Source organism: Empidonax traillii, unplaced genomic scaffold (genome assembly GCF_003031625.1).
Source record: "Empidonax traillii isolate 1590-97213 ecotype Southwest subspecies unplaced genomic scaffold, ASM303162v1 scaffold162:size863265, whole genome shotgun sequence".
Taxonomy (NCBI): domain Eukaryota; kingdom Metazoa; phylum Chordata; class Aves; order Passeriformes; family Tyrannidae; genus Empidonax; species Empidonax traillii.
This window is the reverse complement of record NW_020955355.1, coordinates 682,022-707,849: the sequence shown is the minus strand read 5'-3', so window position 1 is coordinate 707,849 and position 25,828 is coordinate 682,022. Positions and strand designations below refer to the sequence as shown.

Genomic DNA, 25,828 nt, shown 5'->3' with positions numbered 1-25,828 from the left:
GTGCCAAGTGCTAGTTTGAAACATTCCCAAGACAGTGGTGGTATCTGATATCATGCACCAATAAGAGACGCAAACAGACCTGTTGATACTGGCAGAGAGAAAACCTTGATGCTGGGAAAATCAAGGCAGGTCACCTGTATTGTATGTGGAAGAGAATGGAAGACAAGGAGGAAAGGCAAAGGTACTGTTGAAGTGACAGAGCAGGATAATGAGATTTCTCTTGTAAGAATGAGATCAGTGTTGTTACTTTGGTCAATAGTCTATTAAAAGGTGTTACAGTGACTGAGGCCCAGTCTTGTCTCAACTAGTTGCTTTAGTTGGGTGAGATGGTCATGTGAAGAAGACACCTTGTTCTAGTTAGGCTGTGAAGATTTAGAAACTGAGTCAAAAAGGATTGCTAACTCGTGACTGATTGGCAGGGAAAAGTGTCAAGTTTTACGGAAGAGGAGAAAAGCAAAAAGTAAGGGTTAGGTAGCAATATGAAATTAAGTTTCTTCTCTTGGGTTAGAATTAGTTCCAGAAAACATCAAAGAAATTGAGATTTTAATTCAGACAGGAGAAAACAGCACTGTGCTGGATGTATAGATGCAATAATTATTGCCTGTGTGTAAAATGAGGAAAGGAGATCCCAGAATATCAGGGAATAGTGGCCCATCGTGGACCTGCACATTAAAGGGGACAAGGAAAGGTAAAAGGTAAAGATTAATTTAGGCAACAGGAGCAGAATTTGGGGGAGATAGATAAGGAAGCTGAAGTTGGATGAAATTTTGAGAAAGAGAAATGTGATCAGATATGTCCTGTAACAAGCAGGTCGGAAAAATGAGATAAGAAACAGGTTCTGAATTTTGGATAAGGATTTGGGGGTGTAAGTCAGAATGGAATGAGGAAATAGAAGTAAGAGAAGTGAATGTCATGTAGCCTTACAGATGAAAGGCAGAAGGAAGACCAGTGGTACTGATATGCAGGTAGGGTCAGAAGTTAATTTATGGATTGGGGGCTTGCTTTGAGACTCTGAAAAGAGTTTGTTTTTGGGAATAAAGATGGATGGAGAGAGATGGCAAAACATGAGCATGGAGGAAAACACTGGCAGATGTGAAAGGAAGGTACTGAAGTGTTAGAGAAGGAGAATGAACAGGAGGTCAAAGATACTTGGAGTTTGTTTTGACACTGGGGAGGGGTGAGTGTTTGTGAAGGACACCCATCTGTCCCTTTGAGATAACAGAAGGAAATGGGTCACTAAGGGAGCACACAAAGTGAAGGGCATGGGGAATTAATAGACTGATTGATTTGAGGGAAAACTTGGCTGTGTGCATGAGTTTGATTTGTGAAGTGTCATATTTGCTCCATGCTCTGTAAATCTCCATTTCTTGATTATGATTTTGCAGTGCGACTCCATGACAGCATTTCAGAAGAAGGTTTCCATTACCTCGTCTTTGATCTGTAAGTGTCTGTCTTTGATGCTTCACCAGTGATGCAGGCATGTTGATGGTTGACTATGAGTGGAATAAAAAACATCTGCATTTTGAGACCTGTAGATACCTCTGGCCTATTTGACAAAAATCCATTGACTGTGTGGTGGGGACAGACCAGGAAGGCTCCTGGCACCAGGTGTAAGCATGGGATGGCAAAGAATGGCTATCCTGTGTATGGAGACTGTTTGACTTTTGCCCCTGGGGCAGCCCAGCGTTGGTCAGAGGAGGGGTGTTGTTCCCAAGCTTAACATATACTAATCTCTGTAGAGGTTTAGGAACAATCCGTGTGCAGTGTCAGCATGTCCTGTACACTGCTGGGGAAATGGCAATCCACCGAGTCAGTCACGTGGATATGCCAGTGCTGGTGCCATGGTGGTGGAGTTTGCTCTGGTTCCCCTGTGATGCAGTTTCCCACACGGGCTGCAGCAAAGGATCCACACGGGGGGACCACACACATCCTGTGCATCCTTGAGCTACACGCACACGGGCTCCGTAACCTCCTTTGTTCTTTTGTACTCCAGGGTTACTGGTGGGGAGCTCTTTGAGGATATTGTTGCTAGAGAATACTACAGTGAAGCAGATGCCAGGTAAGACTCCTTCCAGACCCTTTCGTGTATGTGTCATGTGCACACATTGTACATACATGTACAATGTACAAGTGGAATGAGTTTCCTGACTGCTGATCTGTGCATGGCTTTGTTCTAGCACTCTTGCTCCTTGTCTGGATAAAACAATTCCTTCTGCTATTAGTATAAACTTATTGTCCCCAGTCAACCTACCTTGCTGCAGCTCTAGCCCTTTCCACTTGCAGACACTGCTGGCTCTGCCACTTGCAGATGCTGTGCTCTTTGCTGGGAGAACCATTGCTAGCGGCTTTGTCTACCTGACCTTTTTGGTGATAGTGTGTCCTTACTGAGCAAATGTAGGGGAGAGTTGTCCTGTGGTTATGAGGGTGTGCCTGCTTGGCCTCTGCCTTCTCCTAGCAGGGTTTCCAGTGATGTGCCCTTGCTGTTGGGTAGACCTATTCAATTTGCCTGTGTCTAGGTAGAGGTTTACAGGACAGTGGGGAGAGGGAGCTTTGACGACTGCATTTCTGTGGAAGCCCTCTCTGACTGTGAGTTGTTTGGTGCAGTAAGAAAAGGCACAATATGTGAGAGAAACCTTTATATTTTAATGTAAAAAATATTTAGAGTTATGCTCTTCTTTTCCTCAATGTGTCCCCTCTCTCCCATGTGTGAGCTTCCTGAAGTGGCATGTGCTTGTCCCTCTTTATGCAGTGTATTCTCTGCAGCAGTAGCTGAGGATGTTCTCTGACCCATCCATCTGTGGACACACAGCATCTGGAATCAAAGCTGGGATTAGGCCACTCCTGTTCTGCTTTAGCATGGCCTGGAAGTGACCCAGTGCTGACATTTTACTCTGTTTATTCTGCGTTTGTGTTCTTATCCCATCCTAACCCTTGCTGAAGCAGGAATTAGGGGAGGCATGAGAAGAGAGGGGTCAGATGGAAGTAGTTGGCACTGTGGCAGGTTGAGCTTGGTAGGCAGTCCTGTGAGGAAGATGATACTGAGTGCAAGGAAGAAGAGAGTATGTTAGTGTAGGTACTGCTGATGGAGTCTGCAGGCACTTATTTGCTTTCCCTGTGGTACACTTACCGCCTGTCTCCTGGGCATTGCAGGGTTTCAAATGAGGCACTGCAGTGCGTGCTCTGCCGTGAGCCATCTGGTGACTGGGAAGGCCGGTGAACTCATCAACTCTGGTGGGGCTTCTGGCAAAGAGGTCTGAGAGCCCCATAGATGTTTTCAGTGGGGTGTACGGATCTTTGTAGGCACATCATCTTAGATGAATAAACAGTCGTGCCGCTCTGCCTTGATGTTGGGAAGTTCTGAGGTTATCAATCACAGTCCTTCCACTGTCCCTCTTGTCGGTGCCTGTTCCCTGAAGAGCTCAAGAGCTGTCAGTGACTGACACTGCTCAGGAAAATTATGGCAGAGTTAGGGGAAAAGAAGAACTGTCTGTTGCTCTGTGAGCCCTCCTCGGGGTGCTCAACCTTCTGATTGTCAGCCGGCCGGGTCTCAAAGTGCCCACAAGATGACAGAGTGAAACTCCTCCCTTTCTCTCCCCATGCCGTGCTGAATTCCAGAGCAGGCTGGGAGAGCAAGGAAGCGAGGTCTGTGCCAATCTGCCGTGTTTGGCTTGCCTGGGACACCTCACACTTTTGCCATTTTTGGCCAGAAAATCTCTCTCGCTCAGACTCAGCTCTGTTCTAATTATACATTTTTGTTTTGGGAGCGGGGAGATTTTCATGGATTCCGACCCTAAGGATCATACTGCCAGCTCCAGAAGGGTGGGGGTAACAAACACATAGTGCTGCACCTCGTCTTCTCTTCCTCCCCCTCACCCTCTTCCCATCTTTTCCAGAAGCCTTTTTCCCTTCCCTCAAATATTTCACTCATTTCAAATTTGTTCCCCTGAGATTTGTAGAAGTCGGTGAGATGACTGAGAGATCCTGCAGTGAGGACATAGCCCTCTCTGAGTTGCCCACATCTGCATGCTTACTGCCCAGCCATAGCTGTCAAAATCCCTATTCCATTACACATTCACCCTTGGCAGCTGAGTAAATGTTTAGTGGAAGAGATGGTTTCAACCAGGAATCTCACCCATGGGCGTGTTGTGCTGCTCTTATGCGACAGGTGTAAATAACATCTTGCCTTTGCCTTGTGGTTTACAGCAGTGAGAATGGCAGAGGCAGGATTTGCTGTGAGCTGGGGGAGTGCAGCACACTGCACTTAACGGAATGAGTCTGCTTTTCAGATTACTAACCCCTTAAGTGGGATCTGTACTTAAAAGGCACCCAGCAAGCGGGTGTGTGTGTGCATTGTGTATATAAAGTGCTTGAGATGCTGCTCTGAAAGCTTTGCAAACTGGCAGGCGCCCAGGCGTCGTCATCCTGAATTTGCTGGGGGAGGCTGCTGCCCTCTCAAAGTTTATTCTTCGCTCGGGACTAGCCCAGTGGAATGTTTCCTGGAGTGATTTGGTCTTGCTTGCACAATTTCGGCTGCTGTTTGCAGATACTTGGATGGCTTGGTTGTTCTGTGTGGGGTGGGCACTGTTGTCTGAAGGAACAAGGGAGAGGCTTAATGTGATGGGAAGGAAAGGAAGGAAATGATGGGAGGTAGGAGAGAGGCTTTGTGGTCATGCTATAGAAAGGATGTCTGGCATCCTGTTGCTGGGGGCTGGGGATGTTCAGCTGTGACAGTACTGAGCTGTGACATCCAGTGGTCATGATGAAGGGATTCAGCCTGGGGTCTTGAACTCCCCCCTAGTACAAGTATAAAGGTTAGGGAAATAGTTCTGGGATGAGATGAGATGTCAAATTTGTGTGCATAACTCTGTGTGTCTCTCCCCTTTATCTTGCAGCCACTGTATTCATCAGATACTGGAGAGTGTGAATCACATTCACCAGCATGATATCGTGCACAGGGACTTGAAGGTAATGTTTCCTCTGTGCTGTAGTCTGAGGAGTCCAGCCAGGGGATCACTGGAAGAGGCAAGACAGGAATACTGTGTTGCCAGCTGGCAGTTTTTTTTGTTGCTGGTTTTTGTTTTGTTCTGTTTTGTTTTTTTACTTGAACTAGGCTCAGAGGTTCCTGAAGCACAAATTTGCTTCTTCAGAGTTTTCTGGAGGGTGTGCTGAACTCCTGAGGAAGTTTTCAGTCTTTGTGAACCTTGCCAGCTCTCAGCTTCTCTGAGGCAGCTCTAGGGTGGAGTAGTACTGAATCTTGGAGTACAGTAGGCTTCCAGAGAAACTTGGGTAGGATTCATTATAATGAAGGATGCTTTCTAGTTTGTGATTGAAGAGATCTCTAGAGACCTGGAGCAACCTCTGTTCAATCTGCCAGGATGAGTTTGTCTGCACAGAGCATGTGTATTTTTATTCTGCAGTGCTGCCAAACACACGCCATTGTGCTGGGGCAGAGATGCTCAACAAGAATTTTTTGTGTCATTTCTTTCTTCTCTCATCAGCAGAAGCACTTTAAATCTAAAACCAAAACTGCTGTTTGGTTTAACACTGGGTGAATCAACCATTTGCCACATTATAACACATTTATAGACCCAGAGCCTCCACAGTGTAGTTACCTAAACTCCCTTTCCACACTGTGCCTGCTGTACTGGGAGCTGGGCAGGTTCCAGAATGAAGAGATTTGTGCAGGAAGGTCTGCCTGCCCTGAAGCCCTCTCTGTCTAAAGTGGAAATGGTGATGGTCACCAGCAGTCCAGTTAAATTAATGCAAGGTGACACAGGCTACTAGTGTTGATTTTGGCTTATTAAACAATGCATAAGGGGGAAAGTAGAAAAATATTTTGCAGAGAGCAAGGCAAAAGCACATTGCAGGCTTGGTGGCAATGTTCCTCTGGTGTTTTGATCTGGTGAACAACCCTTAGTGTTTCTGGCAAACTCCCGTGCAACACTTTTGACCCGCTGATTCATAGCACTGTGAAAACATGCAAGTGATCTACTATGGAATGGCTGCTCTCAATTAGACCTGACACTTGCTCTTGAGAAAGCAATATTCAAGAGGCACTACTGTCCAAAATTAGGGCATTTGTGAAAATCAGTAGTGTTTTCCAGTTCAGGATAAGTTTTCCTTCACATCCTGTGTTCAGATGTATAATCTGGTTTCCTTCCAAAAGTTTTGTTTGTATGAAAGTTAGCAACTTGTTTAGAACTTATCAGCTGCTAGACACTCCTCGCTGTAGTTAGTATGTTTCTTCTGTTTCTTGCTCTGATTGACTGAAACTATCCAGACCTGAAGATAATAATTTCTTTTAGCTATGAAAGATCCTGTGTTTTTTTTATGTAATATTTAGCTCCTTGCTAAAAGCTTGGCCTTCAGGATCAGTGTGTAATAACTGCAGAGCTTGCTTCAGGTAAAGTTTTGTCTTTTGCACCTCCCTCACATAAGCCTGTCTTTTGGCTGACATGCTATTAAAGAATGTCAAACGTTGAGCTGCCCATAGGGACCATAACAAATTACCAAGTGCATTCACATCCTCACCAAAAAGTATTTGAAACCTGAGACAACCCATATGTTGGCAAACATGCACATGGATAAGCACCATTAGCCTCAAGGTGTTCGCTTCTAAAACAGAGCTACAAATAGTGCTTAGTTAGCATAAGTCTGGCTTAAATGTCACTGTTTCTTAGTCAAGCTAAGCCCAGCTGTGATATGGAGTTGGGAGGGATTTTCAGAACATTTCATTTGTCTTCTGCTTTAGGGTCTTGTTTATAGCAGCGAATTTTCATTAGTGTAGCTTGATTAACACAATCTTTTCCACTTCCCATGTAGTGAAGAGCCAGTGGCATTCAAATGTACTGAGACCCAATTTCCCCTCCTTCCATACTGCTTATGGCAAGGGCTGTGGTGGGGAAGGCTGTTCTCCCTTCATTCGAGGCAGAAGGAGGCACATGCCCAGTACTTCAAGACAGATGAATAAGCAAAGCATCTTATGCCTGTCAGACAGAACAGGGGTAAAGTGTTGCCATGGGATGAAACTGGTGAGCAGGCTGCAAAGAAAGACCTTTGTCAGTTTTGTGAAACTGAGGCAAGCTCCTTTTTCTGGATTTCCAGGCTTCCATCTTGCTCAATTAAAAAATCAACTTGATATGAATTGCACAAATGATCAAAAGGGGGTAGGATGAGAGATAACATTTGTCCTGCCTATCTACAAGTTGATTTTCCTGCAGAGCCATAATAGCCACCACCTTAAAGGCTTTGGAGTTTCAAGGGATCCCATGTAACTAGCTGCTCTGGTGCTTCAGAGGAAGCTACCAGCTCTCACTCCAGTTTTTGGAGTTTTTGGAGTTGTGCTAAGCCTTCTGCTGAAGTCTTCTGCTGACCACAACAGAGTTATGATCCGAGTGAGATTCATGGAAATGTGGGGGGCAAAAGTCTGTCTCCCTTTCCTGGCCCATGGGGGAAGTGACATGGCTGCTTGTTGTATAGGTGATGGCAGCAGTAGCAAGACAGAATATTTTCTGCTGCTGTAAATGTGTGGCATGAAAAAACTGCTTACAAGAATACTCACTGCCAATTTGAGGCTGAGGCTTTTTCTGTAAGGGATGAAAACTACTGCCTATCCAGACGATGCCTTCCCACATTATGGCATTGAATTTGGCAGCCCTTATTAGCATCATATTTACTTTTCCAGTGCCTTGGGGACTGTCTAATGTTCATGGGGAGAAACATCACTGCAGAGTGTATCTACTGCATCATCCCTCCCTTCTTGCCCCCCCCCCTCTAGTTATTCTCTTCAGGGAGGGCAGAAACAAATATTGGCTTACGTGCTGCAGGAACTGTACTGCCAGTGCCCTCTGGTGTCAGCATATAATGTATGGGCTGGGTTGGGAGAGGCTCTGGCTCCCACAGAGGAGCCAGAGGATTTGTGTTAGATGTGAGAATTGTCTGCCACTCTAGGTCAGTGCCATTCATTGCTGTTTCTGTGTTTTCACCTGAAGAGATTTAGTACTGCATGCTCAATTCAGTCAGCAGGTGGAATTTGATGATGTGAATACTAGCTAAGAGGTGTTAACGAGGATGTGAGTCTTTCATTCTTACCTCCTTTTTTCTTTCTTCTCCCCAGCCTGAGAATTTACTACTGGCAAGTAAATGTAAGGGTGCTGCTGTCAAACTGGCTGACTTTGGACTGGCTATAGAAGTCCAGGGAGAGCAGCAGGCCTGGTTTGGTAAGACTGAGCTTTCCCACTTTTGCTCCCCCATTTCCTGCCGGCTGGTTGAGTTGCACCCTCCCTGAGTACTTCTTCTTGGCTCGTCCAGCACACTTCTGTGTATTTGGCATTGTTGCTTCTTTTTCAAGCATCTCCGCCTCTGGGTCTTGGGCACAAGCCTAAGTGCAATAGAGGAAAGAATATGATAAATAAAGACAGAAAAAAATGACTATGTGTTTCTCTGTTTTTCTTCTCAGTTTCCAGTAGATGCTAGTGTCAGAGATGAAGGCAGCTGCTAAGTTTAGACCCTGATCTGAAGTTTCCTACTGCTCAGATGTGTAGACATCTGGAATTTTGTTTGGTCATTTTACAGAAATGCATTTGACCTGGCCTTCCTCAGGACACATTTGGACCTGGCCTTGTCTTTGTTTAGCTAAAACATAATTAGAAATGAGACCTTCTCAGGTTAAACAACAGCTCTGAGACTGAGTGCTGCCGAGATTCTGGAGAGATGACTGCTTCTCCTGGTCTACCCCCACCATTTGGCAATTCGACGTGTCCCATCTGTGTCTTGTGTTTTCAAACTCCAAGCCATTGTGTGTATTGATGCTCTAAGGCCTGGCATACGAGTTTGTGCCCAACTGGTTGACATGGTCCCTCTTACTCTTCTGTTTTTCCTGCAATACAAAGACACTCAATCCCATCTGATTTTCTGTTTCAGATTGTTTTCCCTCCTTCTGTTGGTATACCAAGAGGCAGCTCTAGCAAATATGAGATGAAGGGTGGGAATTGGGTTTTAGAATTTGTTGGTTACTACTAGTGGATTTTGTGATATGGCAAGATCTCTTCTGCTTAGGTACTGTAAGTACTTCATGTCATCCATTTCCTGGCAGGGTTTGCTGGTACTCCAGGCTACCTCTCCCCTGAAGTCTTAAGAAAAGATCCTTATGGAAAACCAGTGGATATATGGGCATGTGGTAAGATTCTGTTAAAATGTTTTACACTTAAACAACATGATTTCATGTAAAAGAGCAATTCTTTATAGCCTGTTACTGGGAGGGTGTGCAGTGCTGCTTCTTTTTGGGTGGAGACATAAAGGCACACTCGAGAATAAGCACCTTGTGTAGATGGAGTTAATACTGGAGCATGAACTCATTTGAGTCTGGCTCCTAAACCTTTCCTCAGGCCATCTATCAGATGTTTGAGTCTCAAAAGATAGGACCTGTCTATGCTTTGCAGAGTCATTTGTTTAGATAACTGTAGCAATTTCCTTTTACACTAACTATGTAGAATATGAAATACTGAAGAGGGATGATTTTTTAAAAAAGTAAGTGTAAATGTATCTGTGATGGATAAGTTTAAAGATCTGTGATACCAGGGTTGCCTGACTTGGACTCAATGGTTCTCTGCAGGCCAGGAGTGTTAGCTTTGTCAGTGTCATTTTTGTCCCAGGACCATGCAAAATAAGTGTCTAAAAACATAATCCTTCCTGAATAGCCTCTTGCTGCCCAGCAACCCCAGGACGTGTGGCTTCATTTTACTCTGAGAGCAGCTGGGAGCCGTGGTAGCCAGAGTAGGGTAGGACATCATGCACCTTGTTCTAGCTCTTGGCAGCTGGTGTTAAGAGCTGAACATGAAGTCCCGGGGTGAGGTTCAGCAGATGAGAGGTTTATACTGTCTTTTGCTACCTCAGAAGGCTAAATATGATGGCAAATGAAGATATGGAGCAAGTATTGCCTTGGGGACTGTCGAGAGGGAAGGAAGAGGGGCTGAAGGAATAATTGGCGTATTAGCCTAACCATAGTGTATCTGTGTCTCTCCCTCCCAGGAGTGATTCTGTACATATTACTAGTGGGGTACCCTCCCTTTTGGGATGAAGATCAGCACAAACTCTATCAGCAGATCAAAGCCGGAGCCTATGACGTAAGGGCACTTTCTTGCTGAGTACCTGCATGGGTGTAGAAGCCATCCAAAACAAGGCACTATCTTACTTGGTGTCCAGCAGCAGGCCCCAAGCTTCTCTGCAAAGTGATGTTTGGCATGTCCATATACCTCGTTGTCTTCACTGCCTGGGATACAGTCCTGTTTGGGGCTACTGAAAGATATGTGGAAAGCATCACAGTGGGCACCAGGATGTTGCTGGTCACTAGGGAAATGCGGAGCTGGAAATGCAGATGGTGGGAAGTGGTGTCTTCTAGTCATTTACCACAAAGTGTTGCAGATGTAGACAATGCTTTCTCAGGGGAGCAGACAGAAGGTAGAATGAAGGAGCTTATCTTTATCAAGGCCTAATAAAAACTATGGGGATGTATTCTGTACAACAATAGCTTAAATTAAGGCCTTTGGTCTCTGTGCCATAGTGGTATCTCTTCCAGCCATGGAAAGCAAGGAGCCCAGTGAGAAGACTGAATGGTGGGGGCTATTGGAGGGGTGGCTTTGTGGTGGGGTTGGAGGTTCTGGTAAAAAGCCAAGCAGTTCATAGAACAGTTTTTAGAGCACAGCAAAACTGAGGTGTGAAAAGTGCCTGAAAGAGGAATAGCAAGGAGGTTAGTACTGGGGAGCAAAGGTGGTGTAAAATGTGACTTGGGTACCACAGCTTGAATGTTTGGCATAAATTCTTCCATGTAAGGAGAGGCTCGAGGGGGAAGAGGGAGCTCTTGGAAATCCTAGCTCATAGCCCATGGGCATGAATATCAAGAGGAAGTTGGGGGATTCATTTTGTAGGCTGTCTTGTGGTTTGTATTTTAAAAAAATATAAAAATAGGTGAGGGTTCTGCTGGATTCCAGTTACCTCCCAGATTCTGTGCTGAGACCATGAGAGCGTCTGTACTGGTGAGAACAAAGGTCTGCCTAACCCTGAGTCCTGGCTCAGTAGCTTCCTGAGAGAAAGGGAAGTGATGTTTTTGTACTTGATAGCCTTAAATGGACTTGTGTTCTTTTCTTGCCTTCCTGCCCCTCTAGTTTTTATGTTGCTTGTTCTTATTTTAAGTGGGTTTTATATTGGTGGGGATTTTCAAAGCACTTCAGGAGTGCCTGATCCCTCCTTATCTGTCTGCTGGTTTTGAATTCTTCCCTGTAGTGAACAAGTTTAGTAGATTCTTCCCCTGTTTTGCCTGGTAGAAAACTGTTTAAGTTTTACTGATGTACCTGCCCCTGGTGTCCTTCCCGCAGCACCAAAGGGCCTGTATGCACAGGACCAGTCTGTTTTTCTTCCTTGACCGTGATGGAACTGTCAACAGTGAATTGGACTTTGTGCTATTGGTAGGGGTTTTGCAAGACATCACTTCAGAGTTCAGGTGTGGAGGAAGTGTCCTGGCTTGAAAGCTCAGTATCATAATTTTTGAGTAGTCTCTTGCAGCTTTTGTAGAACAAATTGTACAATGCCTTGCTGATGCCTGCAAATATAGAAATAAGATTATATACAAATCAGATATGGCAGGTGTATTTTTGTGTCCCAACTGAGTAAAGCACAAAATGCAGGAGAAAAGAGATGGGATAAACTTCTTCTAAATAATGTAGTGCTGTAAGAAAATGAGCTCAAGATGGGTCAATCTTCCCCCCATCTAAAGACAGGAAGCTTTGCCCCAACGGCATATTTGTCTTTGTGTTCTCAAGTTCACCTGTATTTGTACAGTAGATTCATCGGATTTAATCTCAGCATGCTGTCATCCATACCACATGCAAGCATCTGGGGGATGGTGTAAATATCTCCTCTTCATCATTAATGGAATTGTAGGAGAGAGCAGTTACCCCTCATAGATGATCAGCAGCTGAAATACTTTAAATTCTTTACTATGTTTTCATGCTTCTGTATTCCCACCCACTGTTACATCTCTCTTGCTCCCCAAGTAATGATATTGGTATGATAGATGGTTGCTAACAACTTGCTACACCTAAGTGACTACTGTTGTTCCAGGATATTGTACTTTATGGTGGGAAAATATGTACCTGATGGGATGTTCCTTGTTAGTGGCTTTTGCTTTCATGCGGTTTTGCTGTAGTTCAGTGTTTGTGATTTTGCATATGCTGTTACAGCTTTTAGCATGCTGGAGAAAGAGCCAGGTAGGGTAAAAAAAGATAGTGCTTGTGTTTTTTGTGTAAGAACTCAGTCAAAAAGATCTGTGACTTTACATTTTTGACTGTTGAGTGTGAAAGAAATTCAAAGGTCTGAGTGATTCCTAAAAGGCTTTTAAACCCTTAATCTTCCTGCCTATGTCTGGTGAATGGTACAGGTGTGTCCTGCTGTCTGGTACCACTCATTTGCTGGACTCTGTATGGTTTTTGTTCAGCATGGGTTTTCACAAAAATTGGTGGGGTTTGCAGATGTTTTAGCCCTGGTATCCAAAGGGCAAAAGCTGGAATTCAGCTGTGTAGGGGGGTGAATCTCGTCTGCTAGTAGAAGGTATTTTCCGTTTATCACCTGTTCTTTCTTCCTCTTTTAGTTCCCATCACCTGAGTGGGACACTGTGACTCCTGAAGCCAAGAATTTGATCAACCAGATGCTGACGATAAACCCAGCAAAGCGCATCACAGCTGACCAGGCTCTCAAACATCCATGGGTCTGTGTAAGTGTTTTCCTTATTACAGGCTGGTTTGTGGTGTACCCTTAATGGACATGTCAGGAAGGCTTGAAGGGCCTAGATTATTTAAAATATTTCAAATTATGATTTTTTTGGATAATCACTTCAATAAGCCAACTTTGTCATGCTGTGGTGCATTTAGTGCCACTGGAAAAAAAAAATCCCTTTTTCTTTTAGAAGTTTTGTCAATATCTGTAGTTTCTGGTTTTTTTCCCACATCTCCTCTTCCAATCCATATCATCCTAAAATGTCAAATGGAGTTTGGTATCAGACAAAAATTTTTGGATCATTTTGTTCTTCATCTCTACTTCAGTTTATGGCACAGTATCTTTGCAGCATTTGGGACATTTCTGCTGTGCTTCAGCTTAACTGGCTGTAAACTTGAAATCAGGAAAAAAATCTTTTGCTGTTCTGTGTATGTAGTTTCTGCCTTGCCAGACCTCACACATAAGTATTTTTCATTTTTTGCAAAGTTGGGAAGGAAATTGCAGGACAAAGCTGGGAGTGGGTGTAGGAGAGGACAGCAATGATGCAACTTTTATCTTTGAAGGATGAAATAGTCTCACCTAAGTCCAACTGGATGCTCTTGTAATAGCACAGCATTCTTCTGGGATGGGTCTAGTGTGTTCCTTTACTCATTTGTTATTGTAAAACTGTGGTGGTTTTGTCTTTCCACCACAAATCAACAGATTAGCAATTGAAACTTACTTATGTGAACATCTGTGTAACAGGAGTGTACTGTCTGCTGTAAATTGCTGCAAGTTCCTTGGAAGTCAAAACTTCACACTAGCTGAGACTGTGCATATCTTTTTTTTCTTCTTTCTCCTTGCATGTTTGTGATCGGTGGCAATTCCTCTATATTTACCTTTCCTGACAATGCCTGTAGCCAAAGATGTATTATGATAGCCTGCTCCCTGTAGCAACATAATATAGAGCAGTCCAAGAGAGGCTTTCCTTCTCTGAGTTATGGGGAGTTTGATTTCACTTCACAGACATGTCAGCCTCTCACCAAAACTGCCTTGTGTTGAGTCTGTTGTTTCCATTTGCTCCGCAGTCCCTGTGTGTGCAACACACATTTCCTTTCTGGAGATGTATGGCTCCTTGAAAGTAAATATCGGAAATCTTAAGTTTATTTAAGACACTGACTTTCTTAGCATTAGTGAACTTTCGAAGTGCCTGTCCTGTAAGCTTATGTTGAACAACTGGACATCACTCTCACTCCTAAGGAGACTGGACGAAGAGTGACCACCAGCAGTTGTTAGAGGACAGTTTGGCTACATTCTCCCCACACGCTGCTGAGTGTACTGCAGTGGGTGACTAGCTTTGACAATAGGATCAAAGCAGAGACTTACCATGAAACTAACTGAATAGGAGCATGGTTTAGAGCTCTTTTGGGTATTGCAGATTTTTTTTCCAAGCAGGAGAAAGTTAGTGGAGACTTTGTACACACTGGTCTGCCAGGTTAGTAATTCATCCACTGTCCTTGTAAAGGGAATTCAGGCTTGTGGCTCTGTGCAAAAGCAACAGCTACTTTGGCATAAGTCACTGCTTTCCTCATGTGCTCTAAATGCTTGGCAGCATAAGTCTCTTGATTTCTTCATGTGATCTCAATGACTACAATGCTTCTGGGAAGTTTTCTTTCTGCAGCTAAAGGGCTCGCAGTCTGCTGTGGATGATAGATCTGCATCACTGGCTATGAGGTTATGCTCAGGTTTTTGCATTGGTACAATAGAATTATATGATTTTTCCTCTTACACACTTAAAACCTGTTTCTGCAAAATTGATACAAAAATGCCAAGGACTTTCCTAGTAAAGCACTTACATTCAGGGGGTTGCCATGTCCAGGAAGGTTATTGCTCACTAGTAGTCACTTACTGCTTGGAATTTCCCTTTCAAGCTGTAACTAATGCAACAGAGATCTTTTCTGTAGTGCCTTTAACTCAGTCCCTCATGAGTATGCTTGTCATTTGGTTTTATCTTCTTACTGTCTTAAGTCATGTGTGTGCCTGAAAGGCAGGGAGCGTTGATTCTCACCTGTACCTCAGTCACAGAGGCACAGTCCTGTAACAGCCTACCTTGATTTAACACGTCTTGATGGATGTTCTTAAGTTGTGAACCCATTGCGGTGTTTTGCAGCTGTGCAGTGGTGAGAGGCTTGGCCATGTCATCTTTCGTGTCACAGTTGTGTGCAAGTGGAACGAACTTCCCTGCCTGATTTGGTTGGTGTGTGTTCTTGATCTGTTCTTGATTTTCTGCTGTTCCTGTTTTTCAGCAACGATCCACTGTCGCATCGATGATGCACAGGCAGGAGACTGTGGAATGCTTGAGAAAGTTCAATGCTAGAAGGAAGCTAAAGGTAAGCAGATCTTAATTTGCCTTAAGTTCGTTTTTAATTCTCTGAATTTGAGGTTAGTGCCTTCCTACCAACAGTGTCTTTTTTCGTGACTAGTGCACTTTTAGAGAAGTACCTTATGTGACCCCCAGTACGGAGTACTGAAGTAGTGTATTGAGGAGCTAGGTAGTTTCTTTCTCCAGAGCTCTAAGCTTCCCATGTCTCTTCTGCTACATATTCACCCCTTCTACTTTCTGCCAGAGAGTTGAAATAGAGCAGCTAGTCCTGGATCTTTTAGTTCTGAACACTTTCTGCCTTCCAGTACCGATGTTACCAGTTGCCTGTAGCTGGGGCAGAGCCTCTGCTATCTGCCATTTGAAAGCAAGGAAGCAGATATATGTCTAAGCATAACTCTTAGTGCCATTTTAGATTTCCTAGGCTATCCTGTCTGGCATTTAGCTGCCACTCTAGAAAGGCAGGACTCAGAGTGGTCCCGTGTCAGGCCCAACCAGGCACATGTGGGAATCCTGGATACACTAGGACTTTTCAGGGTAGCATTGGTGTATCTCTGCATTTGCACCTGATGCACTGTGTTCTCCATGGGTCAGCCCAGCTCCTTTCTCAAGTGACACACTATTATCCCTGCTTTCTCTTCCCCACAGGGTGCAATCCTCACAACAATGCTTGTGTCTCGGAATTTTTCAGGTAAGTTCTTGATGTTCCCATCCCTTCCTTGGTTTTGTTTCATGTGAGCGAGTTGAAGTATATTTTAACCATTTGGGGGTTGAGTAGGAGGGGAGGAAACATGCTTTCAGTTGATCGTGGTGTAAAGGTGGTCACTTTGCCTTGACTGGTGACCAGTGTAAAATAGGAAATTATTTGTCTAGGGAGAAGCAGATGGTGCTGTAGAATGTTACAAAACAGAAATGAAGGCAGCTGCCATAATCCTCTCATGATATTTTGTTAGCAGATTACTTTTGGGAAATTCTAGCTGGCATTGTTAGCTTTCCCATCGTAAACCAGGAGTCAAGAACTCTTATCAGGTCTGTCCTTTAGACCTGAAGCAGGGACAGGAAAGGAATATTGGTGAGAAGAGGGACAGGAGCTATTTGATATTGTATTAGTTTGACTCATCAAAAATGGGTCTGAAGCATCTGGCTATTAGAGTTTTCCTTCTTGGACTCTCAGAAGTGGTTTTCATCCTTTTAAATTTAATAGCTGGTAGTCTGGCTCCCACCCAACTGCATTACGTAGTGCATTTACTGAAAATGCAAATCTCAACATGCAAATCCATGGTTTTTGGAAGATGACTGTCTTGGCTCGGCACATCTAGGTGACGCAGTCTTATCTGTGTTCATTTCCATTTGGGTGGAAAACCTCTATATGCAAGCACTTTTGGTTTATGGGATTGTTTGCTTTTTCTACCCTCCTTGCAATTTTTTTCCTCTTTTTAAAGGGCAATCATGAATGCATGAGTCAGATTTTTTTGCACCTGACTACAGTGAAAGTCTGTTATATGGAGTCTAAGTGATGATGAATGAAATGGAAGTGTATTAATGTTATCTAGCCATTTACTAATGGTAGATACCAATACTTATATTCTGGGTAGTGTTACAATAGTCTCATAATTGGATTGAAAACCCCTGTGAAATGATCATCCCAGCATTCAAAGTGCACATTCATGTATACATTCTTTGTGTTTTTAACCTCCTGTATGATGATTAAAAAAAAAAAAAAGAAATCAAAATTTGTGAAACCATGCTACATTTAAGGGACAACCCTCAGCAACTTCAGAACTTTTTTCCTTGGTTCTTGCTATGAGGTGAACCTGTGCCAATATGTTGGCATTACTTGCAGCTACAGCAATTTCTCTTTACTGTGTTTCTCACAGTTTGGTCTTAAAGGGACAGAATGATTTTCTCCATTCATCTGTCCCAAGATTGTGCTATTACAGAACTTTAAAATTATATACACTTTTCTGAAATTGATTCTATTGAGGAGCTATGGCACAATGACAGGGCTGCCACAGGACTGTGCAAAACAAAACGTTTTCTTGGGCTTTATGCTGGTAAGAACCATTTTTTGGTCTATTTACACACTAGCTTTTATTTCACATAATTGATTATTCTGAAATAGAAACGATTTTTTTTTTTTTTTAAACAGAAATTTTAGGTTAATTTTTAGTCTGCAAATGCTGTAATTTCTAATGAAGCTGCAGAAGTGCTTGGGTATGAAAATCTCCTGTGGCCCAGATTTTGAGTACATGAAATGCCTGAGAGAGAAGGCTTCTCCTTAATGATGCGTGACCCTATACATCCACTTAATCCCTGAGCTGGTATCGAGGAGGTAAAGGCTTGCTCTGCTCAAGCTTCTCTGTCTCAAGGGCTGAAGCTGCTGGACCCACTTCAGTTAACAGCTGAAGCAAAGGAAATCCTCGGTGGCCCATAGTAAGCGCAGGATTCTCTGCGTCAGTGAGTTCTGCTTTGAATATAAACTGTGGACCCAAGTATGAGACATTCAGATAAACTGTCCAGAAAGAGGTGTCATGAATTTAGATGCAAAGCCTCGATAATCTCTGTGGAGAGTAGCAATTCCTTATATTTTTATGTGTTTTTTAAAACATCATCTATTCCTGTTTTCTTTGCAGGACTGTGTGTATAGCTAGCTTGACTTTTTTTAAAACTGTAATTATTTTTTAATTTAGTTAATTTTTTTTTTAAGTTGCTGCAGTTGAAATACATACATCTGCTGGAACTGAGGAATAAGTGCATGCTAACTAAAAGTAAAAAGTTAGAAAGTTCATGCGGGAACTTTGGGTAGAGCTCAGACTTTCCCTGTCGTGACAGGTCATCTAACTGCCCTTGAAAAGTTCTGAAATAGCACTTGTTTCTTTCCCTAAAGCCCTCAAGGGATTTTTTTTTTCTCTAATTGGGTGACACTATTTTGTGGGCCTTTAAAAGCCCCATTCCCAGCAGACAGGAAACTAGATTTATGAAGAGAGATGCTTCTTCCTGTCTGGGGATGAGATCTCCTAAAAGCTTCTTTCACAGATGTTTTGAACCGAGAGGAAAATGTAGGCTCATGTGACCCCAGTACCAATTAATTAGGCGCGATAGTACTGTCTGCAGGAAATATGAGAAGACTCCTGTAATCCTGTTGTCCTTGCTATCTCCTGTGTTGCAGTTGTAATATGGAGTTCCTTCACTGGACAGTGTGGTTTTTTAGCCTGTGACAAACTGCATGCCTAAAGAGTCTGTAGCAGTATTCTTTTTCTTTTTAGCCCATCAAAAAAAATCTTAGTTTTACAAAGAAAAAAAAAGTTTTAATTCTGTTATGAGTAATTTCTTGCTTGCTAGGTGCCTTTCGTCCCAGGTCAGTTAAACTAAAGAAAAAGGAATGTTACCTGGTTCCTTTCCCAAGTTATGATATATTCAACAATTTAATATTGAGTGGTTTTGGTTCTTATTAAAAGATTGCATCTCAGGCCAGCTGTAGGCTATTTGTTAACAGCAGGTACAGTTGCACCCCTTTCAGTATAAGTCAGGAAGTTGAAATCTGGTTATAATAAGAGATTTGTAGCTTCTCTCCACACTCTGGTTGGTATTTGCTCAGCTGCAAGAGGGCACTTTGTGATCTGAATTTCACTGTGGGATTGTTAGGGTCACACCAGGGTATACACAGGATTATTTGGGTGCTTACTTGTGGCTTCTGATGTTCAGATGACCCAAGCAAACACTGATCTGAATTCACTTACAGAATACAGAAGTACAGTCAGGTAAATCAACACGTTAGACTATATGCATGAAACTCCTAAACCATTTTCTGAGAAGTAAATGTAAATTTATTACTAGGAGAAAGTTGACAGGGTTTTCAGTCTCCTGTAATATTTGAGGAACATTTAGGTAAAACTCTGTAAGTCTGCTATAAGCTGAGTGAAAGGAGAGAAAATATTGATTTTTCACCTTAGTAGCAGCCATTTTCACAAAGTGCTGAGAAATGGCCTTTCTCCATAAGTTCATTTTTATGCACAACTGACAAGTGGACTACGTGAAATTCTTAGCACGGTTTTCCTAAGTGGATTGCAACTCTTGATTTGGGGAGGTGTTCAACAAGCTTTCATACTCTGTGAAATTCACTACTCTCAAGAGGTTCAGCACAAGTCCTCTGTTCAAAATAGATCTTAAGGCAGGTATTGCAGGTAATTAAATCTTGTGTGTGAAACCTCTATTTTTAACAGATGCAGAGCTTTTTTCTTGGTAAGTGTCACTGATGGTTCAAGTCAGTTTTGTGAGGGAGCTAATATGGCAGCTTGTGACAGTAGCTGGAATTTGTTATGTGTCTCTACAGATCCTCATTAACTCTCCATGTGCAGTTCTGAGTTTTTAACTCGATAGGTGAGGTTGAGAGAGGCTGGAGGCTGATCCAAGGAGCAGAGCGCTTTCTAACTAAAAGAAGCCCCAAATATGCCTGTGCGTATTTGTTGTAACCTGTACAGAGACATTTCTGAGCTGACTAAAGAGCAAGATGGAGGAAATAATACAAATACTGAAATCTTATGCTTTCTTAGTGTAGCTCCCTTGCAGAAGTGCATGTGGAACTGAATTTTTGGAATTTTGTGTGTGTGCATATATATACTCAGATTAGAATTTGGATTCAGGAGTAGAAATTTGAATCACCTGGCTCATGTGAACACAAACCTCCTGGTGTGAATTCAAAAGATGAAAATATGGAGGGGAGAAAATTATCAAGATATTTCCAGAGCTTTAACTAAATTAGTGTGAGATCATTGGAACCACATTTCCCAAGCAGAAGATGAAGTCCCATTTAATGAAAAATTAAATTGGTTTTAGGTGTTTTCTCTGTATCTATCATATTTCTTAAGAAACAGTAAGGGGTTTTAGTGAATGGTGTTTAACTACTACAGTGTGGACCTGTGGAAGTTGTGGACTTCAGGATGTATCTTCCATTTGCAGCTTCCCAGAGCGACATGGATTTCATTACTGTGTTTAAATGTTTATCACTATATCCAGATTTATCATCAAAAATGGATGTAAATTATTATAAGAATTCCTTCTACTTTTATCTTCCTCTCCCTGAAGTTCAGGAGAGTTCTGAGGTGTGTATACAGGAGGCCTTTTGTGTTTCTCTTCAGAGATTAACTGGAGGGTGTCTTATTATGCTGGGGACAGAACTGTGTTTTTAAATTGCTGGGTTAGCAGCATGTGCTTTTGTATTGCTTAATTCTAGAGAAACCCTTAACTCACTGAGAAGAGGGAATTTAATCCCTTTAACAAGTAGAAGAAGTGGGAAGGAGGAAGAAAATTATTACTAGTATCTCATGCCTGGAAAACTGTAGAGCATGGGTACAAGATCATTTCCCGAACAGTAAAGAACCTGCCTTCATGTGTCCTTGAATTTTTCTCCTCCTGTTGTCTCTTAGGTAATCTGCCTGTCTTCTAAAATTATTATTGCTACAGGAAGTCTTGCCTGTTGCTCGTGTAGAAATTCCAGTAGTGTCCCCTTTAATTTCTGTCTTATAACATGTACAGGTTGACCTGTGGGGAAACCTGCATGCTTCCCTTTTGTTTGAGGTGTCTGCAGTCATCTTTGTGTGTGAATGCAGTTCATGGGCTCTCTAGGGCCTTCTAAACCACAGTATGATACACGAACTAAATCCAACACAGACCAAGTTTCTTTCTCCAGCAGTGGGATGCTGACAAGCTTGTGGGAGAGCAGTATGTGCTGTGCAGAGGTGCAATCAGGGAAGGAGGCTGGATGGACAGGCTGCACCAGGAGACACTGGATCAGCATTACATAGTGCTGCACGAAGGACTCTCAGCTGAAGTTGCTTTCATGTCATAGAACATTATTTCAACCATCTCCTGTCCTCAAAGACAAATGTGAAGTTCTGGGAAAACTGCAGAAAGTGTGAAAAATGTTGCTTCCCTGCTTGTCTGGGTCATTCCCAGAACATATGGTGGTACTGTTTCGCTTCTCTGATGTTTGGGGGTTTTTTCACTCTGAGGATGTCCCATTTGCCATATTTGTTAAGTTGTAGAATCCTTTACTCCTTCTGAAGTGTTGTAAGGCAGTAATAACAGTTTCTTGTTTTCAGCAGTTGTTGTGAGAGATGCCTTGATGTATGTGTGGTATAAACACTGGACCCCTTTAGACCCCATAGTCACATTGTTCTCCTTCTCACTTTCATGTACAATCAACCTGGCCTTCATTGTGCCTTGAAGGTGGCAAGAACTTATTTGTTAGATGCAGTCTTACTATGCTTTAGTATGTGTACACTGAGCAAAGAGACTGTTGCAGGGTGAATCAGTTGCTTGAGTCACTTTGCCCACCTTCACGTGTGCATTTTGGAACACTGTTTTGGCACGTCTCATTCAGAAAACCTCTGCATGAGTTTTTTCCAGTGTTCTTGGTTTCTGAGCACTGGAATAAAAACAAAATCGTAATCTAGTTTTATACTTGCATTAGGGAGTAGAACTGGGAAAATAATTCAAATATTCTAATAAGCTTTTATGGGATACCACCTCTTTGTTGTGAGGAGATGCTGTAGTGATTTGCACCAGCTCAGCTAATATTGTCTAGTTAATCCATGTCCGTAGGGTCTTATGGTAGGGTGGAAAATGCTGCTGACACAAAATTTGACAGTAGCTTAGGTATTGCAAAAACCTTTTTTTGCCTAATGTTGCTGCTTCTAGAGAGACTAAGCACTCTGTGCACGAGTTGGTCAGCGTGTCTTTGGGAGTGAAACATTTCAACAGGCATGCGAGCGTTGTCTTAGGATTTGCCTTTTCTCCAAGTCTCATCTTTGCTGGACCTCAAATCTGGGTCAAGTACCCAGACCCATGTGCTTCCCAGCAGCTGCTTAGGAGAGCTGTATCAGTGTGTTGGTCCAGTAGTTGTCTAGCATGCTGTTTACAGAAGTTGAAACAACTGAATATGTTCTTCATAAGTAGGCAAGTTATGTTTTATATCTGTTGAGATTGTAAATGGGATCTTACTGTTGACAGTCGTTGACAACGTACCACTTTGCTGTAATAGATGGAGCAGCTCCTTCATCACTCCCAAGCGTGCCTTCTGCCAGGGATTTGTTGTGGGCTCTCTATGTGTGTTTATCATGCTCTCAGTTTCATTGTTAGTGCCAGTTGTTTTAAGTTGAGCACAGCAGAACATCTTTATATTTCAGTGAATAAGTTCAGCTTAGTTCTGGTCTCTTTTGTCATTCTCTCTTTTTTTTTAACAGTTGTCAGATGCTGACTTTTGCACCTTTTCTGTCTCTTCCTTTTAGCTATCCAGCTATCCTCAGGGTAACTGTGAATAGCAGTAATTAAGAGGCCTCTGCATTATCAGTGCCTCCTTTATAAGCCATACCTGTTATGTGAATGGCTGCACCTTCAACCTTTATCCAGTTGCAAAGATCTGACAGATTTCTTTGGCTTTTTCCCCTGTAACTGCTGACACTTCTGGATGGGGTCACAGTGTATGAACAGAGAATTGAAGCAGAGGAGCTCTAAATTACCATTTCAGACTTGGTGTTCCTGAGATAGTGAAACTGGGAGCATTTTTGCCTAAATAAGTGAACAGGAGATAGGTTGGATGACCCTCTCCTATCAGGTTGGATTTGATGAGTGACTTGGCCTGTTTTCCAGGTGTCTTGCTGTTAAGAGAGGAATTAGCAGGATGGTTGTCCCTCTGAAGTTTTGTGCATTTTTGAGGGAAGTGGGAAGAGAGAAAGAAGTCTTGAAACCAAAATCTGACCTACTTCTTCTTCTTCTCCACAGCTGCCAAAAGCCTGCTGAACAAGAAGTCAGATGGAGTGAAGGTAAGTTCTTGCTTTCCCATTTCACTGTCTCTCCCACCACCTGAACAGAAGGCAGCCACTTTCTCTGTTGCCCATGTTCCTCCAGGGTAAAACCACGGCCCTGTCCTGTGGCTGGGATTGCTGTAATCAGTGTATTGCTATGGAGCCCCATGTAGGATCTTACTGTTCCTTACATGCACCTTATGCATCATACGACTAGCTAAGTGCACTATTGTAACAGCAGGAATTCTTTTTCCCCTTTCTATATGGAGAACTGGTCAGTGCTGTGGATTACAGAGACCAAGGATGTGCACAGTTGTGACCATGCCTCTGATGAGTCTGTTCTGTTCAGTGCAGAATGCTTCTGAATATGGATACTGCACAGAGCAACTGTCAGTGACTGATGATACCCAGCAGACCCCATGGAGGTTTCTTTGTCTACCCCCTTGAACAGATGCTGAAGTTTGAGCTGGGAAGAGGGATGGGGAAGGAGGAGCCTCCCGGTGTTCGTGTTTGGACAGAACAGTAACTGAGTGTTGTGTTAAAAGTTGAGTTCATGTGCCTGAAGCTGAGGCACTCTCCTGTTCCCTTCTGAGGGGTATTATTTTTTTCCCCACTTCGATGTCACCCTTTGTGTTGCATGGTCGTTGTTTAATTCTGGAGGTCAAATTGACCATTGCCAAGGCAGGATGCTGTTGTGGGCAGTAGCCCTTTACCATCTGGAACTGGCATAGAGACAGTTGCAGGCTACAGCACTGTCCTCCCCTAGCTGTTCCAAAGGGTAATTGTCCTCTACATGGAAAAGAATGGTTGTGTTTATTAGCTTGCATTTTCCTTTGAAGTCCAAACCTTTCTCTACAGCTCTTATGGGAACACTTCAACTCCTGGTTTAACACTATGGACAGACTTCATTCTCCCCATGCTGGGGGGCTGACATGCACACTGCCTGACCAGCACACTTCTTCTCTCCTGCTCTCTTAGCCCTTTTCCACTTAATTGAGGCTTTGTTTTCAGAGGGCTCACAGTACAAGCAGACTGCTGGAAAAAGAGGTCTTTTTGGGGACTGCTCTAGTAAAACATGCATTCTTGCAGTCCTGCAGTGTTCTGCCCTATTTACACCCAGGGTCTGGGCTTTTTATTTTGACCAAAATGACCTGTGGAACTCCTGTTCCTGCCCTAGGATGCTTGTTTTTGAAATGTGCCTGCAAGAGTGAGCTTTTGTGCCATTGCACAAGCCTGCCCCTTGTACAGACACGCATTGAACATGTGCACATTAATACAGCAAGTGTGTTAGAGTTGTTGCATCTGTTGATATTGAAAACATTATAGTAAAATCCCAGTGGAATAAGAATGGAGTATGCCAAATGTTGTGAACTGAGAACCAGCAGGTGTTTGCTTCAAAATCCCAGTGAGGCAGTGAAGAAGCAACAGGAAAGGCAGCAAGTATTAACATTTCTACATAGTTTTGTTACCTATCTAGAAAAAAAAAGCTTTCTTCTCAGTAGTCTTGATTTACAACAGGCTTTCAGGGAGTGCCACGTCTTGGGTTAAAATCTTCCAAAAATGAACAAAGGATGTGCCCACAGATTTTGAGGCACAATTTCCTGGTCATATAGTTAAAAGGAGACCCTGTATGTTAGAGACTTCCAGCTCCACAGAAAGCTTGTGGTGTTTTTTTCATGGAATACATGGTGTCTTCCTCGATGGAAAGGGTAGATCTGAATTTACTTCTCTTCAGCTCTTCACAGTTTACATTGTTCCTCATATTTATAATTAAATACTTGTGATAAAGTGTAAGTCAAGGTAGATGGGAGAGCATTGCATTCTCTGCACATCATGAATGAGGTTGCCCTCTGGAAAACTCTTCTCTACATGTGCATGACACTGGAGACTTTAAGTCAAGAGTCTGCATGCAACTTCCTTGCTCCAAAGTGTTAGAGCAGTCTGGCTTTGCAGTATGAACCCCAGTGTTGTCCATGAGGGGCATTGCTCACATTCAACCTGGGCTGAGTGCCCTCAGGAGAGCTGTTTAAGGTTTCCCATTTCCCCCAAATGGTGTCTTATCTTTGGATGTGGCTTTTGAGCCCTCATTTCTCTAAGTGTTAAAACTCAGAAATAGAGCAGATATTTCTTATTAAAGCTCCTGTTTTGCATTGCTCTTTTTGCTCAATAATACAGACGTTTAAAAGTACAGATGGCTTTTCCCCAGTGCTAAGCTCAGACAAGATAGAGAACAGGTCTGTGTGTGTTTGTAGTACATCCTTAACAATTCTCTTGAAGGATTTCTGTGGCTACACGCTTTTCTCTTTCCTTGCCCCCACTGTCTGAAGGTATGGTGCTGCATCCCGTTAGTCATCCCATGCAAGTGTAGCTTTTAGCATGTCCATTTGCCTATTGGGGCGGTACTGGTACCCTTGGCTGCTGTGCAGCAGTCTCTGTGCTGGTCACTGTCTGGTTGTTGGCCTCACCATATGACCAGCGTGCTTGCCCTCTGTTGCTCCTTTATGCAGGAAACTTGTAATTTTAGCTCCATTCATCTTCTCACCCTGTGCCATTCTGACAAACAGCTTGTGCCAGTGTCTGGTTGAGTTAAGAGCATCTGGTCTTACCTTAGTTGTAGCAAACAATGATTTTCTGCCCATTGCAGTAGGACAGAGCACAAATACTGTGACTTGAACACCGACCAGATTTTCAGCTTTGTGGTATCCTTTTCATTTCCACTTCCTATATAAATAATTCTACATCAGATATAGGTTTAGAGCAAGCATTTCATGCTGTATTTTTAACTGTAGTCTGCTGCTGACCACACGCTATGTGGTTAGGCTGTTTCTCATGTTTCTTCCAGATAAGAAGACTGGTCTGTTTGGTGGCTGAGTTTTTTGTTTGTTTGTCTCTTACA

The 25,828-nt window shown here is 43.0% G+C and overlaps 1 protein-coding gene across 12 annotated transcripts in view; it reads left to right on the top strand.

The window, feature by feature from the left end:
• CAMK2G (calcium/calmodulin dependent protein kinase II gamma) overlaps positions 1–25,828 on the top strand; it is a 117,925-nt gene that overhangs the window by 66,001 nt on the left and 26,096 nt on the right. For all 12 annotated transcript variants that reach the window (XM_027885180.1, XM_027885174.1, XM_027885178.1 and 9 more), the window contains exons 4-13: positions 1,386–1,440; positions 1,994–2,059; positions 4,893–4,965; positions 8,117–8,219; positions 9,095–9,178; positions 10,030–10,124; positions 12,644–12,766; positions 15,054–15,137; positions 15,776–15,818; positions 22,910–22,950. In XM_027885180.1, coding sequence (XP_027740981.1) covers positions 1,386–1,440; positions 1,994–2,059; positions 4,893–4,965; positions 8,117–8,219; positions 9,095–9,178; positions 10,030–10,124; positions 12,644–12,766; positions 15,054–15,137; positions 15,776–15,818; positions 22,910–22,950 — 767 coding nt within the window. The remainder of the gene's footprint in view (positions 1–1,385; positions 1,441–1,993; positions 2,060–4,892; positions 4,966–8,116; positions 8,220–9,094; positions 9,179–10,029; positions 10,125–12,643; positions 12,767–15,053; positions 15,138–15,775; positions 15,819–22,909; positions 22,951–25,828) is intronic.